Genomic DNA, 22221 nt, shown 5'->3' on the forward strand with positions numbered 1-22221 from the left:
TACTGTTCTCTTTTAAACTCCTAACCAAGGCTGTGATAATCCTTGTTCCTGGAGTGTTCAGATACTCTTTTAATCAACATAAATTTACTAGATTTCCCATTAGAATACAACTTTGACCTAGGTGTCTAGGGGAAAATTCAAAAGGATGATGGGAACAAAGGCTTGCCCTTTACTCACAATGGGTAAAAATGACCCCTTGAAGCAATTAAGTTCCACAACGGCTACAGAAATCCCAAAGGAAAAGCACCCATACTGAGTATTTGCTGGCATTAGGCCCTGGCACATGTCTTAACTCCTTCACTGCACAGAGCAATACCATGAGGCATACATAATTACTACCCACAGGAACACACTGAACTACTGATCCCCTAGACTTTGCACCTGAGTGCCCATATGCCTGAAGAGAACTAGGTGTAACCAATTAGGGTCACTTTTTCTGGAGGACATAGGAGTCAAGTGTCTGAGAAAGGGAGGAATGTGGGTCATCATCCATAACAGAGGCTTCAGGCATTTTGAAAGGAAACAGAGGGGAGAGGTCTGAGGAGGCTCTAGGGAAGGCAGGACACAATATGGGATTATTCTGTGACAATGTTTCAAAATGCTTATCAGATAAGAAGCCTAGTTCCTCTAATAGGCATATACAGGTGACTTTAGAAGCTAAGTTAAAGTAACTTGTTCTGATATGAATATTCAGCTCAAGTGGAAAGATTACAACCAAACCTCCTCCTCCTTTCATTAGAAAAACTCCAGCACAGCTGGATCACCCAACATACTTTTCATACACATGTTGCATGCTGCTCTCTTCTTTCTCTCAGTGACTCTCCAAGGGAAGTAATATGTCATAGAAATGTATCCAAAGAAGCCACATGTCATACCAAGTGCTCACTCACTAACCATGAACCATGAACAGCTGGAGCCTGTGGCAAGCCAGTCTAAGCAGAGAGACACCAAGCACAGTCCCGGCAGGGGCCAAAGATACACAGAAAACTAGGCTGTCAGGAAGCCAAGACAAAACATCTGTCAATGACAAGAGCCTGGGACAAAAGTAATAAGGACAAGATTGCCCAAAGAGCCTTCACAACCTAGGCTAGGAGGGTTATCTGCCTCTTGAACCTGCACTGTACTTGGGTAGAATTGGTCCTTGGGTTAGAATGGTTGAGAGTTCTGAAGCATGAGACAACAGACAACATCAGTCAGGGAGATGGAAACTTCAGTGAAAAATCTCAAGTAGATTCTTGGCCAGAGTGAAGCCTCACTCTATGAAAGCTGTGGACAAGAACTCCCCTCCTCTCCCATCTCTCCTACAGTATGAAAGGGTGCATCCTTTCTCTGATGTTAGCAGAAGGTGGTAGTACCCACCTAATGACGGTAGAACTTACCTTGAACAAATAAGGAAATATTTTTAATACACAATGTGACAAACTGTCATCCCTAGGTGGGAAACCTAAGGCAGCCAGAACTGAGGGCTGTAAACTCAAAGCAAGCTGGGGCCAGTCAACCTTCTGGAGTGTGGGGCAAATGTTTCCCCAGGAATAGGAAGGCGAGTCAGGTTTAGTTAGGTAATGATACAAAATGTCTATAGTTTCTAAATAAAGTTGCACAGATCATACCCTAAAGATTACATTCTTTTACATTGTTTCTGGTTTATCCTCTTGTTACTCTGTATTTGCTATTCTAGCAGTGATGGATTATCTCAGTTCCTTTGTTATTTTGCCCCAGAGCCATTTTGCCCTTGCTCTCTGGCATCACATTAAAAGATGGCAACAAGCAGCCCCCAGCCTTGGCTCCATCAGGATCACCTGCAGAGATGCCAGTGCCAGTCCCTGCCAGGGGTTCTAATCCAGCTGCCTGGGTCGAGGCTGGTAGGGAATTGGAAGGCTGTGCTGTCCCATGAGTCCCAGATGATTCCAGTTGGTTTCTGGAGCAAAATCCCAAGTGCTTTATGGCATTCATCAGAAAGCAGACAATGTCCCAAGAAGAAATCAAACAGCCTAAAATGTATGTTGTGAATTAGGCCTATCATTAAATGTTTCCAAACACCACCTTTACCATATCCAAAATTCTTCTGCACTATATTTTCTTTTATATGATTTTAATTTGACTCCATTTTATACATGAAGTTATTTTAAAAAGAAAATAATAGATTGGGGATAGAAGCCTGATGGCATAAACAGGCTGGAGGAGAGCTAGAAAAATGACTCAGTCAGTAAAGTGCTTGATTGCAAGCATAAGACCCTGAGTTTGATCCCCAGCATGGATGCACAAAAAGCAAAGCAAGGTAGCACATGCGGAGAACTCCAGCACATGCTGAGAACTCCAGCACTGGGGCTGTAGATGCTAGGTGCCTACCTGGAGCTCACTGGCCACCCAGCCTATCCTACTCAGAGAGCCCCAGACTGAATACAAGACTCCATCTCAAAAACAAAAACCAAAACCCACAAAATACTCACAAGGAACACAACCAAGGTTGACCTTTGACCTCTACATGAAAACACAGAGACGGAGAGAGAGACAGAGAGAGGAGTAAGAAAGAGAGGAGACAGAGACAAAGAGACAAAGAGAGACTGGGAGAGAGGGGGAGAGATGTAGAGAGAAAGAGAGACACAGGGACAGACACACAGAGAGAAAGACAGACAGAAAAGGAAGGAAAGGTATGGCTCTAAAGAGAAAGGAGAATTCTAAGAGAGAGAGTAGGAAAAAGAGGGAGAAGAGGGCACAGTGACCTAGGCTAGGGATGAAAATGGGCTGAAATTTGGAGATGGACTGAAGAGCAGTAGACAGGCAGCAGAGAACTGGGCTGCAGGTATCATGAGGTTGTACCAGTACACTAGGAAGGAGAAAACAGACACGAGGGGCTGGGCAGGCAGGGAGGATAGACCAGCAGACATCTGAGGTTCGTGTTATAGCAGGAAAGATGGGAAGGCAGAGGGAAAGCCAGAGTGAAAATGAGGTGCTAGTAATGAGGAACAGGTGGGGTTAAGAGGCCCCCAAGATGGGGTGAGATGAGGCATGGCAGCGTGGCAGAATCACACACTGGGGCAGAGCAGATCATCCTCCAGGCTGAGAAGCTCAAGCAATATCTGTAAGTTACCAAAAATTATCTCATGGGCCGTGGACTTTTCCACACGCTGGTAAACCCTCACCAGACCCATCAGGTCCCTGCAGATCCACCAGACCTCAATATGGGCAAGGCTGCTTCTTCATTTCTAATCTGCATGAGCTTTTTCCCTCTGGCAGAGGTCTCCATCGTGGCAACTATCTCCTTAGCCAATGTCTGCAAGCTCAGATCATAGGCAGTAGAGTTGAAAAACACCCAGCACACACACAGTAAAGACTGCATTTGTTATTAATGAGAATAAATCATCAAAATGTAATGTATGAACAATCTGACACACCCTTATCGCTAAACCCTTGTATACAGTTCAGTCATGCTCTCAGAAACAACAGACTTAGTTTTCAAGCCTGATCAGTAGCTGAACAGAAATGAAATAATGTGTCTGTAGTAAGAGAGCATACACAGTTATTTTTCTGTAAAGTTTATTTCTGCTCTATGGCTCATTCTGATGTTTCTTCCCTTTTTAAGTGTATCAAGCCCAGATTCATTTCTCCTCTGGTCACATCCAACCAGTGCACACGGCCTGTCCATTATTTCAGTTTCCTGAGATCAACCCTTCATTCCCTGCCTCTTTTTATCCCTTAGTCCCTCCTTGCTTTTTTGAGGCCTGTGACTTTCAAGATAACATAAGGCATAGCAATGGCAAAGGAAAGATAGAATCCTAAAACAGAGGGAGAGAGCTACATTCTGTTTCCTTGGAGACCTGAGGGAAACCTCTTCACCACTCTGCAAGGCAGGCCCTTCTTCCTCTCATTCATTCCCTCATTCATTCACTTATTCATCTGACAAATATCTGCTGAGCACTTCCCGGGAGCTAGCTCAATCTGCACAACAGGCCATTTCCTATGCAGTGACGGCTAACATTACTATAGTCGCTATATGCAGAATCCTGTTTGAATGTGGATGTATGTATATCATGTGAGCATTTATAATACTGTGTCACCTAGTAACTAAAGCTGAGTGACAGGAGCAATGTCCAACTCACAACAGCCCTGATTGATATCAGATACCCTAAACAGTCTAGAACCTCACGCTAAGGAAGCCCCTGTAGACACTGTTTACAAGAATGTCCACAAGCCTATGCACACCTAATGTGCATGCATGAACACACATTTCTGGCAGCCAGTTTCTACTATCTAGGGATCCATCAATCCACAAATTCATCATGTGAGATGCTTTTACATGAACTAATACATTTCCTGCAAACTGTACGGTATAGGTATTACTAATATTCCCATTTTTTGAGCCAAGACTAATGAGCCAAGGACAAATTATTCAAGGACCCTTAGAAAGTAATGAAGTACTTGGAACAGGTTGGCAGCTCATGGATTCCAGCATTTAATGAAATTTGAAAATAAATATAGCTTATATTTTGGCATCTACTTTCTCCTTTAAATCAGTATGATACGCTAATCTAAACATGGCCTCTGTTCACAAGACTATAAACTATTTCTAGGCCTCTGTTCACAAGGCTATAAACTGTTTCTATGCCTCTGACAGTTCTTCAGTAGCTTACTCAGCTCTGAGCTGTTGCATGCCACCTGTTCCTGTCTTTCCCAGGATGTCTGCAGGAAAGTGGGAACTAGATGTCTTTGTTGATGAGCCCTAACAGTCAAGAGGCATTTTGTTCACAAAAGGCACTGGGATCTATAGCGTCTCACTTGACCCCCACAGCGACCCCTCAAATGAGCGCCATTACTGTAGCCATCTCTTTTTACAATGGAAGGAAAGGAGACACAGAGACGTTGGGATTGCTGAGATCACACAGAAAAGGGGTGGCTGTCTTACCCTCCCCCACCTATAAGCTTCACCATTACAAAGCCCTAGCTCCTTCTCCATCCTCATCTCATCTCAAGTCTGGCTTCCCAGAGGTGTTTCTGAGAGCTAGTGAAAGCTTGTTTCCTGAGTATGCTGGTTTGGGTTCCCCCATCTTTGATTTCTCCCCCCAATAAAGCCCTGGTACATCTGCACTGGGCAGCTCTGCTTGCACATGGTATCCACCTCTGGGTATACCTGAGGCTACCCCTGATGAGAGGGATACAGTTTGGGGTGGGCAGCAGAGCTTTTCCAGGATCATATTTTTCATCAAAGATCTTGTCTCACTCTTGCCAAAACTTCTTAAAGGAGTCAGAGCTCTCAAGTGCACAGTTAACATTTCAGAAACCAATTACTACATGAAGTTCCTAGTGGTCTTTCTTGACAGTGGAGGGTCTGGACTTGTATGATAGTACCAGGATATTTGCTTGCAGTAATAAATGTGGCTGACATGTATTATGGTCAGAGTAACTTGACTAGTCGAGCTGGTTCTCCTTTCCCTTTTCCTAACCACAAATGCTCACAGACTCTACCTACAGACAGACCACAAAGGGAGCTGTCCCCAGGACAAACGCTGTAGCTGAGAGCCCGGAGGAACTTGGCATTTCTTGAATACCTAGTGTGCACTAGCTATGATGGTATGTTTTACATAAAGAAATTAATCAACAACAACGGCAGATAGGCTCCGGAATGTCCATTTCGCAGATGGGCAAACAAGCTCAGATGAACACACAAATCCACCTATGGTCACAAAGCTGGACTGAGATGGGTGTCTGCATGGGTCTGCCCCAGCTTACAGCTGCAGAGACCAGTTTCCTCTCTGCATCATTTCCCAGATGCTCTGTAGAGAGCCTGGCAAAACAGTTTAAGTTGCCTGACACAGAGCCTGGTGAAAAACTCAGCAAGAAATGTGACTGTGCTGTACAGCTGTCCCCAAATGATTCTGTGCTCCCCATCCCCAGCTGCTTCACACATGTCCCCAGCAAAGCAGCCCTTCTTTTATCTGCTATAGGTTTGCTGCTTGCTGTTGCTCCATGCCCTCTTCTTTATTTTTCCCCACTCCCATCTCTGTTACACCTTTCTCTATGTTTCTCTCACGCACATGCTTATATATATATATATACACCCTTACACAGAAAGACACACAACCAGATACGCACTCAGGATACCTCGATCCAGAAGCCGAAGCAAGCGGAGATACCAAAGATACCACTGGTCCCAGAAGCGGTCCGTCATCCCACCCTGAACTCATCCTTCACAGCCAGTCTCCAGTGCACAGCCTCATCCCACCACCACCACCAACCGACTCAAGGAGGCCAGATTCTCGGATGTCGGGCTCACACGCAGCCTGCTCTAAGCAAATGCCTGCCTACAAAGACAGCCACCAGTCCTCCCACACAGAGGCTGACTGTGCTGGGAGCCCGTTTCACAGCAACAAAGGAGCAAGTGCAGAACACGCCGTGTGCAGACTGAGCCTGCATGAACCCCAGGGGAGGCTGGAGGTGCGGGGGAGGGAGTCAGGGAGGGCTCTTGCACAGTAGCAAGGTTTGAGGTAGCCTTGGGAATGAAAATCCACAGAGAAGGCCACGTTTAAAATTTCATTCTAGTATCTCCTACCATACTGGCTTCCTGTGCCTCCCACACAGAGGCCAGTGGCTCCCCGATAGGATGATGAATGGGAAGCCAGATGCTCCCCAATCCTGGACTCTGGAACTAGTCCAAAAAGTCCTGGAGTCTGACTGCCTCATTATGGGGACCTCAGCTACTACCCATGCAAGTCTTCTAGACCCTCACAACTAAAAAAGGGCTTGCAGGTCCTTTCTTTCCTACTTCCCCTCACAGATTCTATTAAAGAGAGACTGTGCACTGAGGTGCTACGTTCAAGTTCAAGTCCTGGTGCCTACTTAACATGTCTTGGCCTTCTGCTTCAGCTTCCTCTTCTATGAACTGGAAAGATTAGCATTTGCTTCACGAGGAACTGTGAGGCTCAACACGAAGGAAGGAAGCCCTTAGTGTCACTGGTAAGTGAAGCAGACAAAGGGTTCTCTTTGCCCTTCTCCCCTGTCCTTAGAACTTCAGTTCCCTATACTTCTGACCCTTCTACCTTATGCCTCTGATCCAGCACCTCCTGTCAGGGCCCTTTCTCTCCATGACCCTTCTCAGGGCCAAACCCTAAATCTTCCAATGACGGACTCAAATCCACAGAATTTGGCAGCCTCCCCCATCTTCCTTCCTTTATATGTCGTCTTCAGTCCACTCTCTCCTTTGTATACAATTCTTCTACCTTACCAGAACATAAACTACATGGAGTTCAGACCTGCTCCTTAATCATCTTTGGGTCCTTCAAGATACCTAATACCTTATCTCAGAAGCACCCAAGTGATTTTTACTTCAGTATTTAATTCAAGTGATTGTTGACTGACTAAATGAACAAGCAAGAGCTTCTAGGTAACCCACACCATTCCATGTGGAAGACAGGAGAAGCGTTGACTATATAGAAGTTTGACTATAGCCCATCAGCCTCTAGATACTGTTTCGGGCTTGCAGAAGGTTTAAGTGTAGGGGTGGAGTGCTCTATTCTTGCCTCCCTTGGGGCTGCTTGGTCAGGTGAAGGCTGTCCCTCAGGTCACCGGGGATCCTGATCACAGAAATGCAAGTAGAGGGGACTCAAGGTGTAGAGCACCTCCATTCAACAGCCAAGTACACATCCCTCACAGCTGCTGTTCAGCTGAGCGATGGCAGTTTCGACTCCCAGCCTCCTGGTCTCCTCAGGCAGATGGAGTCAAGGGGGCTCCTCCAGCATCTGACATTCTGGGACTCTAAAAAGACATAGTTTGCATGTTTCTAAAGGACTCAGGCCAGGCAGGAGGCATATCCAGGAGGGCGGGAACTAGCAGAGAGAGGGAGAAAGTAGGTGGAGCCACAATCTCCACCCTTTGTCCTGCCCAGCATCCTTATCATCTCTTAAAGGGCAGCTGCGGGACACAGCAGAGTCCTCACCACCCAAGAAGATACCTCTCGGGCTCTGTTAGTGCAATTTTGTTACTACCTTAAATGGACAAGAATCTTGTGAGTCGTTAACACAAGAATGCAAAGCCCTCTCCTCTCTCCAGAGAGAAATGGCCTTAGTCCTCCCCTCTTGTGAGTTAGAAGAATCTACTGCTCACTCAAATGCGGCCAGTGCTTCTCTGCTCACAAAGCACTTTCACTTCTGTCAGCTCCTTTGGGCCCTAACAACTCTGCAAGCTCTGTTGGAGAAGAATCACCTTCCCTGTCTAAAGAAGACCAAAGTCATCTTCCAAGAAGCTGAACAATTTATATCAAATGATACATGGGTGTGAACTGACTTCCCCTTGTCAAGTTTTCTGGACCTTGGCATTCCCTAGAGAATGTAGCGCCTTTCCTAGTGAGGAAGTAGAAGCCTTCACCGTGGGGCTATGCTAACAGCAGTGCTTAAGAAGCTGGGCGGTGCGAGCACGCCACAGACACAGGATGTTTGATGACTGACAAATATCCTTCGATATGTCACGTTGGTCCTGGGCTTACAGTTGGCCAGAGAGTGCATCTCCAAGTAAGAATGCCAAAGTCATTTTTTCCTAATGCAACTTACATGAAATGTGAGACTCCTACCACAGCAGAAGACCTGGACAGAGAGGGGCTGTGAGAGGAACATCACCTGGGGAGCAGACAGGCAGGCCTCAGGCCCTTATAAGCACATGTATAAACTACAGCTCTCTATTGGTGCTGATGGTGGGCCTGAAGAAGGAGGCCAACTCTAGCTTCTCCCTTACATGGTGTCATTCTCCACAGAAAAGAGAACAACATGGGTGCACGCACCTCCCCACACACAATTAACCCGGGAACACAGCATCACCCATTGGGTCAAACCCAGGAGGAAGCTGTTCAGCCTGGAGTTTTACTCTTGGTTGCCTTCAGTCCTTTTAGCGGGGCACCTTGGTGCTCCCCAGCTCACCGCTGTTCATTTCTGCTAATCCCACAGAGCCTCATAATCCTTCTAAAACACTTAAAAAACAGCCATGCTAGAAGTTGAATAAAATGTTCCGAGAGACCGATAGGCTTGACATTCAGCTGTGGTGCAATTAGAAAGGACAGAATGTTACCAGGACAGGACCTTATTAGGTAGGTTTTTGTTGTTGTTTTGCCTTAAACAATGACGGCACAGTGGCTCTTTCTTTCATTGTAGCCAAATCGAGGGCAACCATTCCTGTTGCTGTGGGTCTTTCAGCCCCCCTCTGCTGAAATCAGTGACTGCAGGCCAATAGCACCCATCCACTGCAGAGGGCTGCTGCCTGTCTGGATCCTCTGCAGCTACTTACTGTCGTAATGGCGATGTGTTCCCTTCTCTTCGGTGTTCCTTCTTCCTTTCTTGGCACTGTTCTCTCTCCATCTTTTCACCCACCCAAAAGAAAAACACTGTGTTCTCAATCAGATAAAGCCAGCATAAGTGGATGGAGCAGAAGGCAAGCAGCAGTGAGGGAGGAGAGAACCAATGAGGTCCCAGATATTTTCCACTCAGCTCCCAGGACAACTGGGACCTCTGATCTCTCAGCAGGACTGTCCACACTCCTCAGATCTGTGCAGCTAACTGGCAAGTGAAGACCACACATGAGGTAGCACAGTTGCTGGTAGCTGTGGACCAGAATGAAGACTATTCAATAGACACAGTGTTCTCCTCCTACCCTTCTCCAGGAAGTAGGCTCAGCCAGGCTACCATTTTGCCCTGCAAGCTGTGCTTCAGCTCCAACATGAACCGAACACCCTGGCAGACACCATCCTCAGCCACCTTTCATAGCACTTCTGTCCCCTCAGCAATTACTGCCCAACTGGTAAGTGGAAGTCAGATACCACATCTCAGAAACACCATCCAGGGAATGGCATGGACACTTGCCAGCCTCTCCTGGGAGAGCCGGGTGTCCCCAGGTGAACACGCTCCTTGGGTCCTCACATGAGGACAATATCTGAGAGGTGTATCACCCAGACTCTGAAATTCAAGTCCACCTCTCCCAAGAGGCCTCTCCAGCTAATCTCACCTGTTCTCAGTTCAGAGTTCTCAAAGTTTAATGGGCAGAAGATTCACCTTGGAGGGGTGGCAGTTTGTGCAGATGCTGCATTCCCAGAGGCCTGCATCCTTAACCAGCTTCCCTGGGTGATTCTTTCATGATGACCTGTCTGCTTTGCCACAGCTCTCCTCTCTTACCTTCAGCACTGACTCCATTTAAAATTTTGGTTGAACTCTACAAATTACCCTGCCTGGTACACACCCTAGGAGTCCAGGACAGAGGAACCCTGAGTTCTCACTCCTGGAAGGCTCTTCTAGAAGGTAAAGAGAGATCTAGAAGGGGACCACACAAGAAGGGCTAGGCAAAATGGCCCTTAGACACACAATTGCTCCTCAGCTCCCTCGGACTTCAGAAAGCATTCGTTCTGCCAGAGGTCCACTGCAGACCTGTACAATGGCTTTAATCGTCACCTCAAATATCTACCAGGCAGTAAGGGAGAAAGACAGGGGCTGATTAGCCTGCAATGACCCTGCTTTTATGTAGCTTTCTTGTTGCTCACCTATGACCTCAGGGAGATCTTATCTCTCTCCCCTAACCTAGAAAGATATCACAGACCCTCTTATGGCACTATCTTAAAACCACACTGTCAAGTAGAAGAAACCTGCCCCCCACCCTTCCCTGTCCTCCTCTGAGGACTTCTACTTCTCCAAGCAAACCACTAGAAGCTCCACACTGCACTGAACCTCCACCTTCAGGGCACCACCCCACAGCCCAACCGGCCAACAGAGCTGTTTCTCAGCCTTATAAAACTTCTCTATTCTGTGTCCAGATCCCTTTGGACTAGGTCCCATGCACAGAAGTATGATAAACTGATCCCCTCTTCAGTGTGTGTAATACGAGATTAATACTGGGCCCTTAAGAAATAGTTACACTTTGGGAAAGGGTGACACCCTAGGGCAGTAGAAGACCAACAGAAGTCTAGACATCAGGGTCAACCTGTGGTGAAAGATCAGGTCTCTTCACAGATCTCTTCACCTGTCTCCCAACCCTCCAAACTCAAATGTCCACCTGGCTGACAGTCTTTCCCAAAGTACCTCAAATTAAAGAGGAAGGCTAAGAAACCAGGGGAAACAGTGCAAAACACAATTCAGGGGGCCATGTCTACCCGGAAGTCATGACCTGAGCTTCCCTCGCAGCATGGCTCCTCCATCTCATTCCCCGAGAGAGCAGTCTCTTCACCCACAGGAACTGCTATGACTCCATGATGGAAGGGCATCTCAAGTCAAGGGGCTGCCAGCCTCTCAGCAGGTTTGTTTCCTCTTACTGCTCCTTTCAACTCTCTATGTCACATGCTCAACATCAGAGAGTCAGGAGAATGAGGCTATTAGTCGTTGCCACAGACACAAGCTGACATAGTCCCTGCAAGGGGCCTCTCCCTTCTCTCAACCCATACCCTTCTCCATCTCCTCCAAATCTTTGTGAAGTCCTAACCTACCAATTCAGCCCAGCAAAAACAAAGCACTACACTATGAACACCAGGGTTGATATCTGTGTGCATAAAGTGCAAAGGAATTTAAAAGGGCTCGCTACACCCCCAAGGAAATGCTAAAATTTTTGGTAGCATAGTATCTAATGCCAACAGTTTAAAAAAAAAAAAAAAATCCTCTTGGGAATTTTTTCCTTTTAAAAAAAAAATGAATAACAACTTACAATTAAGCCTGATAAATCTCTACTATTTATATACATGCCCATCCAAGGTAATTCAACAGCAACATACTAGCCAATTTCAATTAGAAATTCCTTGGTTCTTAGTTTCTTTATTTTCCTTGCTCTTTAAAATTTAACTTTACATGTGTGTGTGCATGTAGATGTGGATGTGTGTGTGTGTGTGTGCGTGTGCCTGCCTATCTGTCTGTCTGTCTCAGGGGACAACTTGAAGGAGTCAGTTCTATACCACATGTGTACTGCAATCAATATTTAGGAAGTCAGTCTTGGAGGTAAGCACCTACATCCCCTGAGCCATCTCACTAGCCTCTTAGTTCTTATTTCCAAAAACAAAAGAATCAGACAGAGGTGTAACTCTGACTTATAATTCCTTATTGAGTAGGCTGAGGCAGGAGGAACACAAGGTCAAGGCCAGCCTGAACTACAGAATGAGACTATTTCAAACATTAAAAAAAGGTAATAATAATGTAATAATATAATAATAATAATTTGCAGTAATTAGTGTTCAGCAGATTAATTATGTTGACATTTCTTAAAAATAATTACCCACATAGACAGCCATCGCACCACAGAGGTCTTCAGGTAGTGAACATCAATGAACTGGTGTCCCTGAAGGTCCATCAATCCTAGCCTTGTGTCATACACAAATAAAGCCTAGTCAAAGGCATCATGAAACACAACCCACATACCCTCAAGAAGGAAAGCATTAATAGACTTGGGTATCCAAGCATGTGATACATGCTTTTCCTTTTTCCCTACTCTCTGGATGAGTACACACATCACATGGGAGTCAGGGGCTGAAGAGCAGCTGTGAGAGTCCACTCTTCACCATGTATCTTCCTACGCTTTTTTAACTTTTACCATTGTACTATATTGCCTAGCTTTTTAAAGATGTTTTAAAATAACACAGTCAAGAATAAATATAACTGCTCTTGGAGTCTCCCACCATGGTATGACTATGTAAGCCACACAGAGGGGAACCATGCTACATAGTAATTCCCTGGAGTTCTAACCAGGCTACATAGTAATTCCCTGGAGTCCTAGTTCCAATCTACAAACAACACCCTGTAGCCAGACTTTGGCTACTTTGTGGGTTCTTCTGTCTTCTACCCTTTTCTTCCACTCTTTCAACTCCCTAACACTAGATGGTGGGGGGGGGAATAGGAGGGAAAGGGGACAAATGTTATTGTCAGACGACTTCCTGCTGATGTGGAGCATCGAGTTCCTTGGGGGAAGTTTGATCTTCACTGTCACGATATTTAATTTCTTCTTGTTGTTTCTTCTTTGTACCAGACAACTAAACAAACCAAAACCAACCAACAACACACTCCACACCCTGGGATGTAGCATTTAGCATTTTTATACCCTCAGAGTCTCCAGAGTTGCAAATGTCACACAACCACAGAAACTATCTGCAGCTGACAAAACCATGCCCCTCCTGGAGCACAAGGCAAATCACAGGTGCTGTGGACAATCTGAAGCAGCCCCATGTCCCACACCCGAGATTCAAACAAAAGCACATTTCTATTTCTGAGTTTTTAAAAGAAACCAAAATTTTCACTACAATGTCCAGCATGCCTCTTTAGAGGTTCCTGCCATCCCATTTCCCCAATAAAACCTAAGGAATCTGCATATATCAGAGCTGCCTGGTCACCTGTGATAATCATAAGGGAGGATAAAGTGTCTAAACCACTGTAGTTTGGGGGATTTGTTATAGTATCATGGATAAGTCAGACAGGGGTGATGAGTGCATAAAGCACAGGCAAAGTCACAGACAAGGTAAGATCATGAAAACGCCTCGCAGAACGGCTGTGCCTCATTTCATCCAGGAGACAAAGAGCACGGCTAGTCTATTTATCTACCTGTCTACTGATCTGAGAATTAGAATCCTGAAGACAGGGTTGTCACAGAGGGTGTCTAATTAACATGCTTGCTTGAATTTTAAAAAGAAGGCAGACGGTCTTTGACAGGAAATGAATACATCTGATTTGGCTGCTTGCTTTCATGAGACTTGCGTTTTCCAATTCATGTAAATCTACAGCTCCCAGTTTTTGAAGAATATATATTTAAAGCCTATATACAATATTCAACAGGCTAGGAAATATATTATTTGCAACTTTTTAAACTTTATGCTAAAAAAAGTCAAATGTGTGGAAGAGTACACAGTTTTTAATATTTCTTGAGGATATACAGAAGCACAAAAACCCAAAGCCCACTGAACGGTGCCATATCACATGATGGGAGAGCATGAGGCTCTAGGGAAAGAATTAGGAAGGAGCCTTTCTGTGTCTTAGCATGCCAAGATCCTCAGGACAAATCGTTGATGGACAGGAGCTGCAGCTCAGAGGTACAGAATCTGCCTTGCATGCATGAGACCTTAGATTTAATCTCCAGCACTTACAAGCCCATCCTGAAATTTTTAATTAACTTGAAGATACAAAATGGAGAACGGTATGCAGGAATACTTTAGCCAAAATTGTTGGGACCAGAAGTGTTTCTGGTTTTAGTTTTTTTGTTTTTTTGTTTTTTGTTTTTGTTTTTTTTTTTTTTTTTTAGGTTTTTCAGTATCTACATATAATTTACTAGGTGATAATTGCTAAGCTAAAGCTTCAAAATATTCCAAAATCCAAAACTTTAGGAGCATCATAGTTTGGTTTCAGGTTTTAGCTTGTTCAGCTTAGAGTTAATATTAAATTGATAAGACATTGGTGACATACAGATTTAGATTGTTTATATTCACAAGACAAAACACTGGGAGTATTCTCAGGGTATTCTCAGGGATCTAATATTAATGGTTACCTTGGGAAAGTACCTAGGTAGATAGGCAGAAGGTTATATAAAAATACTTAAAATATATTGAATTTTTAACATTGTAAATGCATTATATTTGCATACATTTTAACTTCTCAAAGGAAAAAGTGTAGGTAAACTTTTAACAACATGAACAGTGCCAAATAGCACCCATGAGACAATGTTTGCCACATTTGCATCAATACATAACTCAAAGGATTAATATTCTTAACTTACAAGATACTGCTTAAAACATTAGAAAAATTAGTAAGTATAAAATATAAAGTGTAAAAACAAGTAAATATATAAACAGATAATTAACAAGCAAGGAAATACAAATGTCTGAGGAAAACTATAACTAAGGAAAACTATAACCAAGAAAACTTAATGTCAAAATAATAACACCAGGCCACATTTGACTAATCACCTTGGGAAAACAAACAAAAAGTCACAGTCATGCTGAAGAGTAAACTGCTCTAAGATTTTTAGATATCAACTTGGCAGAACATTTCTAGCATGCATGGCCTCCAGGCCAGCAATTCTACCTGTAAGAGCCCCACCTACTGCAAGATCAGTACCTATTACACACACTGCAAGATCAGTCCCTATACACACACTGCAAGATCAGTACCTATTACACACAACAACCAGTCAGTAAACCAAAAGGGAGAGTAATCCAAATTACTAACAGTAAACAATTAGTTAAGACATACTATGATAGTCTACTTCATATTTAGAAACCTTTAACAAGGACAAGCAATTTGATGTGTTGGGACATGAAAAGATGTCTATGCTCTGTTCTGTGTAGAAGAATATACTTTGCAAAATAAATGGCAATATCTATATTATTCTACTTTGTGAACACACACACACACACACACACACACACAAGTATATATTTCAGTTTGCATCAAGAGAGTTCTAATAGAAAACTCAACAAACTGGTAAGCGAAGTTACCCCTAAGGACTAGGGGATTCACTGAGATCTTTCTATGCTTTTATAACTTTGTAGCATAACCATTTGTTACTTTGGTAATTTTCACAGCCTTTCAGGCTGACAAAAATAGAAATCCAGATCTTTTTTCCCTCAGGGGCCAGGCAACAGTTTCCTTTTCCACTTCGCACTCACGGGATACAGAATGTGAGATGGTTTCAGACAGCTCCCAACTTGGAATCACCACCAGGCTTATCCACCTAAGTGGCTGTTAGATGGTGTTCCGATGGTATGTCAGACATTCGCCTTTCACCCACTGCTTTGCTCCACAGCCTCCACTCGCCACAAGAATCCAGATGAGCGGTCTGTGAGCTTCAGCAGGAACCACAGCTCCTCTCAGACTATTCATTTCTCTGCCGCTTACAAATCTTAAGAGACTTTGGTCAGTGAGGGCAACATTGTTGCTTCTCAAGTCCCAGTCCTACCCAAGAAGTGACTAGAGCAATGGTTCTTAACCTCGTTAATGCTGCAATCCTTTTATACAGTTCTTCATGTTGAGGTGACCCTCCCCAACCAAATTATGTCATTGTTACTTTATAACTGTAATTTTGCTACTGTTATGAACTGTAATGTAAACGTCTGATATGCAGGCCATCTGATACATGACCCCTGTGACAGGGTCATTGAACTCCCAAAGGAGTCATGACCCATAGGTTGAGAACCACCGTTCTGGAGCTTTAGCATAATTCTGAGGCCCCATGGATGACAATGAGGAAAGAGCAGCATGGCCCCTCTGTGGCATCTGCCAGAAATAAGGTGCTAAGAGCTGTAAGGTGCGCTCTCTAGTGGAGCATCTCTGCCTTCTGCTACAGGCTTTGACTAACCCACACTCCTATTCACAGTGAAATACTCTGGGTATGAGGAGTATACCCAGAGAAGTACGCCTGCAAGAGGTAGCAGGCGGCACAGACTAAAGGAAGAGGATTGTTGATCACGAAGGTGTCTCCCATAGTGTACCTATCAGCAGACCCTGTGAAGGCAGGGAGTGCAAGGCAAGTTAAGGGGCTCTCAGGGTAGATGTAGCTCCAAATAGATGCAGATGGATAACTTCAAACATAGGATTCAATGGTGGCCTGAGGTAAGCCCTGAGCCTGAATCTCATCTGTCATGGTTTACTGTTACTTATCTCAAAGACTCAACAACCGTACCCACGTAAGAACAAGCCTTTCACAATTTTGAAATTTCCAAGTACCCTGTTGAGAACTCACTCATCTTCTCTATCTTTGTAACTGAAAAACAGAAAGAAAGAAAAAACTCGAAGCCAAAAATCCCCAGACCTTCATGTGTTGTAACTAAAAACACTCAGTAAACAAAGCCAGCCCTTGGGCTCCCTTGGGGAATAATTGTCTAAGAATGCTTCTTTTCTTTCAGCTGGTGAAAGAAAAAGGCACAGACGTGCTAAGGCTGTGCGGAGTGCATCTTGAAAACATTAATTTTTCCGAACACCAATGTGCGACTCATGTGCTTTTCCACAGCAAAGGGGAGTGAGCAGAACGCTGAAGACACCGGCTTTGCTGCTGGCATGCACAGCTTCTGAGGAAGTGGTTACTGTAAGCCCTGGGTACAGGATTGAAATTTATAAGGCATGGGGGCAAGATATGGCCATCATGATTTACCACAGGACCCTAAAGACTTGGAGTTGGACCATCAGTCCTGAAGTGGGTAGAGAAAAGGCAGAATCAATACTTCCTTCCATCTCTATCCCTGGCCAATCGCTCAGGGCAAAGCTGTCAATCAACTCACCTATTCTTTCTTCTTCACCCATTCCTTAATATGTGAAGCCCCAGATACCTAGGAGAGTTGCCCCTCTCCCGAATAGTGGCCCCTAAAACATTTCCATTTCTCCTCCCCACTCAGAGATAGGAGCCATTCTTGTAGCTCTAGGTCTATTCACAAGGGACAAGACAAAGCAAAGCCATCCACTGAGGCAAGGAAAGACAAGACTCAACAATAAAAACATGCCAGAAGCTTGGTCAGTGTGAACCAGATATCTTCTGTTGGCTGCTACCACCAAAACCTAGGCATATTTAATTAAATACGAAGACTCCCATGGGGAAATACAGAGAGGGGTTGGGGGTGACAGACAGACAGACAGACAGACAGACAGACAGACACAGAGAAAAAGAGAGAGGGAGATAGAGAGAGAGAAAAAAGGAGAGACATAGAGATAGAGACAGAGAGAAGGACATAGAAAGAGAGACAGACAGACAGAGAGTCAGACTGACTTATGCTTTATCATTACCTAGACTCTGTAGCCAACCACCCTCGTATGCCAACGCTACCGCCCATAGTCATGTGATATTGGTCAAATCACTCTATGTTTCTGTGCCTCTGTTTTTGCCCAAAATAAGAAGGATGTTAGTAACACTTAACTAAGTTAATAAATATAATAATATACCCCACATAGCAGTTACTACACATGAGTACAAGACAGTGATGATCACACTGATATTGCCAGCCTTTACTTTCCATGCTAAGCTGTCTCCTGTCTTTGGACCATTACATATGTTCTTCACAGGCTTTGGAAGGTTGTTCCCGCTCTGCCTTTAACTCTCCAGGACCACAGGAAACCTTCTCTGGTCCACTCTGTTGGGCCACACAATGGCCGTCCACAGGACCAAATGTTATTCTCCCCATGTCCTTCTGTCCAACCAACTCCTGTTCATTGTCCTAGTTCAAGTTTCTGGCTGAGAAAAAAATTTGAAAGAATAAATAGAGAATGAATGAAGAGCAGCTCTCACTTGTTCAGCAAGCAAACTATGTAGCCACTTACTCTGAATCACATCCTGAGCCATGACTGAGGATACAGGAAGGAACAGAACACCCTCGCTGCTAATCACAAGCTCTTAGCTGCATCAACAGTCTGCCTTGCAGCAGCAACTCTAGATGAAAGGGGTTTGTCAGGCGTAGAACAGCTAGACAGGGGCAAGCTGATCCTGGGTCACTCAACATGTCTTGGAACATCCTTGGGGCACCAGGGCTGGGGATATGGAAAGAGGCAGGAAGCATCTAGCTTCGGAACTTAATTTTCAGTATCAACTTTGAGCTGACAATGTTGCTTCTTACATTCTTCCCCAGGCTTCCCTACAGATGGGGTCCTACTCCTATGACATAAAGCAGTTCCTGAACTACTCAGCCACTCAGAGTGGTCTGACCAATCCCTGTGCTGGAGCTTCAGTGAGACCCTGAAGTAGTGCAAATATAGCCACAGTTTAAGGTCCTTGCCCTATAGAGTCCCGGGCAGTGACTATGCACTTAGTCTAACCCCTTAACAACAGCCAGACCATGAAGAGAATGTACCTGGAACTGGGAGTAAGGGGGCAATTACTCACCCCATAGATAAACACAAGATATAAATATGCAATTAAAGAGTTTATTTTAGGGGGGAAAGGATAAAAGGAGGAGTGGAATGGCCCAGACCAAAGCAAGAGGTCAAGCAGATACAATCTTTCAGAGAGAGGAATGCAGGTTTGTCTAGGGTGGGTTTGTTTAACTTGAACTAAGCAGCTGAAACCTTGACTCTGTTTGCCATCCCTACATTTGAGGGCGGGAGTGAGGGCGTTGAAAAGGTGGCCTTTTCCTTATAAGGGCAGTTTATCAAATACAGACCCAGCTTATCCAAGAGAAACTCTGGCTAGTTCTGCAGACTGTTCATTAGACTGTGAAATCCTCAGAAAGTGAACCTCTTTGATCCCACCCACTGCTGCCTGCCATCACACCAGGGACTTCCCACAATGCATTGCTCAGGAAGACCATTGCAAAGGGACAACAGTTCATCTTCGGTCACTTCTTCTGTTTTGCAGGGCTCACCTGTTTTTAAGTTGAGGTTTGTTTGCTGGTCGTTTGGTTTTTGGTTTCTTTTTATTTATTTTGTTTAAATTAAGTAAGAAGAAATAGCAAGAAATTTTGTTTTGTCCCTTTGGGTTTTGCTTTGTTTTAAATCTTGTTTCTTCTGGTTTTCTCCTTTGAATCAGAACAGACATCCACCACTCCACCCCAAATAAGACCACCTGTGGAATCCTGAATAGCCAAACTCTGCCTGGAACATTTCCTAGGCTCAGTTAAGGAAAAAAGCAACTTACTTCTAGTAACAGGAAAACTAAAGTAACTGTTCCCTTGGCAATTGCACCATAGCTGCCCAGAAGTTATGTTTTTTATCTTAGTTGTCCTAAAAATAAAGGAACACTGTATCTTTTCTTCAATGAAAGTCCAGGTGTGGCAACTTTCATAAGGGTAGTAGTACCCCAATCTAGGGAGCATGGGGACTATGGGGCACATCACCCTGCTGGTACAAATCACCTACTACCCTAGGGCTCAGATTCTACCATCAGATGAGTTTGAAGACCATCTGTAACACTGTAACAAGTTCCAACAGTGGACAAAAGTGAGCTTGGAACTACCCATCATTCCCCCTCCACTTCTAGGTAATACAGAGTAACCCAGCAAGGCCTGTGGCTGAAAGAACACCCTATTACCTCTTTCAGATGGTGGGAGCATATGAGGATGACTGTATGTTATTGTACAAACATAGGAATGTCAGCCTGGAGGGATTGTCTGTGTGAATAAACCCAATATACCTGTGTATAGTGTCAGCATTTTGCCAGCCATATCTCAGCCATCAGTTTCCTTTGGAGACAGCTAGACAAAGAATACGCAAGTAAGAAGAGCTGAGAATAGACAGCTATTTCTTTCTGGTATCTCTGGGACCGAGTGCATTCTTACATGGAAGTACATAAACACACTGCTCATTGAATAGTTATCAGGACCTACTTTGAATGACACTCACCCTGAGGCAATGTGTGCTGCTGCTCTGACTTCACTCCATGACAGGCCCATGACAGTGGACAAGAGATATTGCAGGACATGTATCTGAATCTCTGCTAAGCCTTTAGCAAATGTCCTCCAAGATATTCTTGGAGATAAGATGGTAAAAATTGAGTAAGGGTACAGTTGAGAGGAATCACTGCAAATGAAGTATAAGACCCAAAGGCTTTTATTAAGAGAAAGACTTTGTGTGGAACAGGGCTCTCTGGTGGTGGCCACAGATACCACAGTGCTGCCTCTCAACAGCTTGTTTAGCCTCTTTAAAAATACTATTTCCTCAGATAAAGAGGCCAAAGATTATGCTTATAATATGGGCAGATGATATAAGCCTGGTATTGTGGACTCAAGAACAAGTGACCAAGAGAAAGATATAAGACTCTCGGCAAATTTGAACACCTGAACAAAATTAACATGGGTAAACTTTCTGTCTGGAGATCTACCTTTAAAAAGAAATGTACACATCACTCCGAAAGCCGTTCTTATCTTTTGTATCTACCTTACTGAAACACTGTGCATAAGTCTGATGCCAGCTGACAAATGTTCTCAGAAGCAGGATGGCTTCTAGAACGCAATGTTAGACTTGCCAAAGCAATTGTAGAATATTTATACTACGGAAACTATAACCACACAGAGTATTTTCAGAGCATGTTGCATGAAGTTGAAAGATATGCAACACGCTCTGAAGGTAAAGCACGATGATGTGGTAACCTCAGGCTGGTAGGCATAAGCCATATGCAAACGCACAGTGATGCCCACAGGTTTCCCAGTCAAAGGAGACCTATTCTCAGACAGAGCCTCAGTTGGCATTCGCTGCAAGAGAACTATGGCTTTGTTAATAATATCTGAAATTCTGAATGTAAATTAATTGTATAATTACAATTTTTCCAAATCTTGCTTTTATCCAAAGGGGGAAACTTTAAAAATACAAAAGATTATACAAATTCGTTGACTTTCCATTATTCAAAGTTCAGCACTATGGAAAGTTAGCAAACGTGCAAACTCAAGGTACAGAGAATGTCCCAGAAGTCTGGACAGCCTGTGAATGCCATGGTGTCATTACACTGATGACACCTGGAGAGCTGTGTCATCAATCCAATCCCAGCAACACAATTAGGCGGGAACACCAACAGTACCACAGCAGGAAACAAATGGCTACAAGGAATTCTGGAAAGCTTGACATAGTAATGATTGACAGAACTGTCACTGTTTAACCTCAAGACAAGACTGCAGGTACAACCAGGTCCCTTCAAATATTTGAAGGGTTATGTAGATAAGGCACAGTAAATTTGTTTAAGGCAGTTAACTTATCATGGAAATTTCCAGAGGCAAATGCTAGAACAAATAGATAAAAAATAATATAAATATATTTCTATATTTCTTGTATAGATATATAAAGATACATATATAGACACATATGTATTTATATATACATGTGTATCTATATATAAAGAAACAATTTAACTGAAAGAATGAATGGTAACAAACTAGTGGAAATCAAGAGTTCCCTATCATTGTATTAGAGTAAGAAAATGTAAAAAAAAAAAGCATGTTGGCTTTATTCCAAGTAAATCCATACATTTTCAAGATCTCTAACATTTCTAATATTCTGTGATCCATTCAGAAACAGAATTGGTTTTCCATGTATGTACCCACTCAGTTCCAAATCCCTCTAGTGGTATTCTCTGCCACCAGGTGGCAGCAAGATGCCTGGGACGCTGAGTTCTATATGTTAGGTGTGGTCAAAAGTAAATTAGCAGTTTCCAACAGATAAGAAAAGGGTGTGGGAGAATACAAGTAGGTCTCAAAGTAGCTTCCTTCAAAAGAACAAGTAAGCATAACTTAAAAAACATTTCTATTATTATACAACACTGCTTTTTTCTTTTTTTTGAGACAGTCTTTGTAAGCCTAGGTTGACCTAGAATTTACTTTATAACCAG

The 22221-nt window shown here is 43.8% G+C and overlaps 1 protein-coding gene across 25 annotated transcripts in view; it reads right to left on the reverse strand.

Moving 5' to 3' along the window:
• Positions 1–22221, reverse strand: part of Kalrn (kalirin RhoGEF kinase) — a 592635-nt gene that overhangs the window by 528364 nt on the left and 42050 nt on the right. For 4 of the 25 annotated variants that reach the window (XM_076942852.1, XM_076942850.1, XM_076942854.1 and 1 more), the window contains exon 1: positions 6091–6324. The exons of 4 other annotated variants lie outside the window; for them this stretch is intronic. In XM_076942852.1, the coding sequence (XP_076798967.1) occupies positions 6091–6166 (76 nt within the window). In that variant the 5' untranslated portion in view covers positions 6167–6324. Of the gene's footprint in view, positions 1–6090; positions 6331–22221 lie in introns of those variants that run through there. 17 more of the 25 variants (XM_076942857.1, XM_076942855.1, XM_076942868.1 and 14 more) reach the window with 11 other exon arrangements.

This window comes from Arvicanthis niloticus, chromosome 12 (genome assembly GCF_011762505.2).
Source record: "Arvicanthis niloticus isolate mArvNil1 chromosome 12, mArvNil1.pat.X, whole genome shotgun sequence".
NCBI classification, from domain to species: Eukaryota; Metazoa; Chordata; class Mammalia; order Rodentia; family Muridae; genus Arvicanthis; species Arvicanthis niloticus.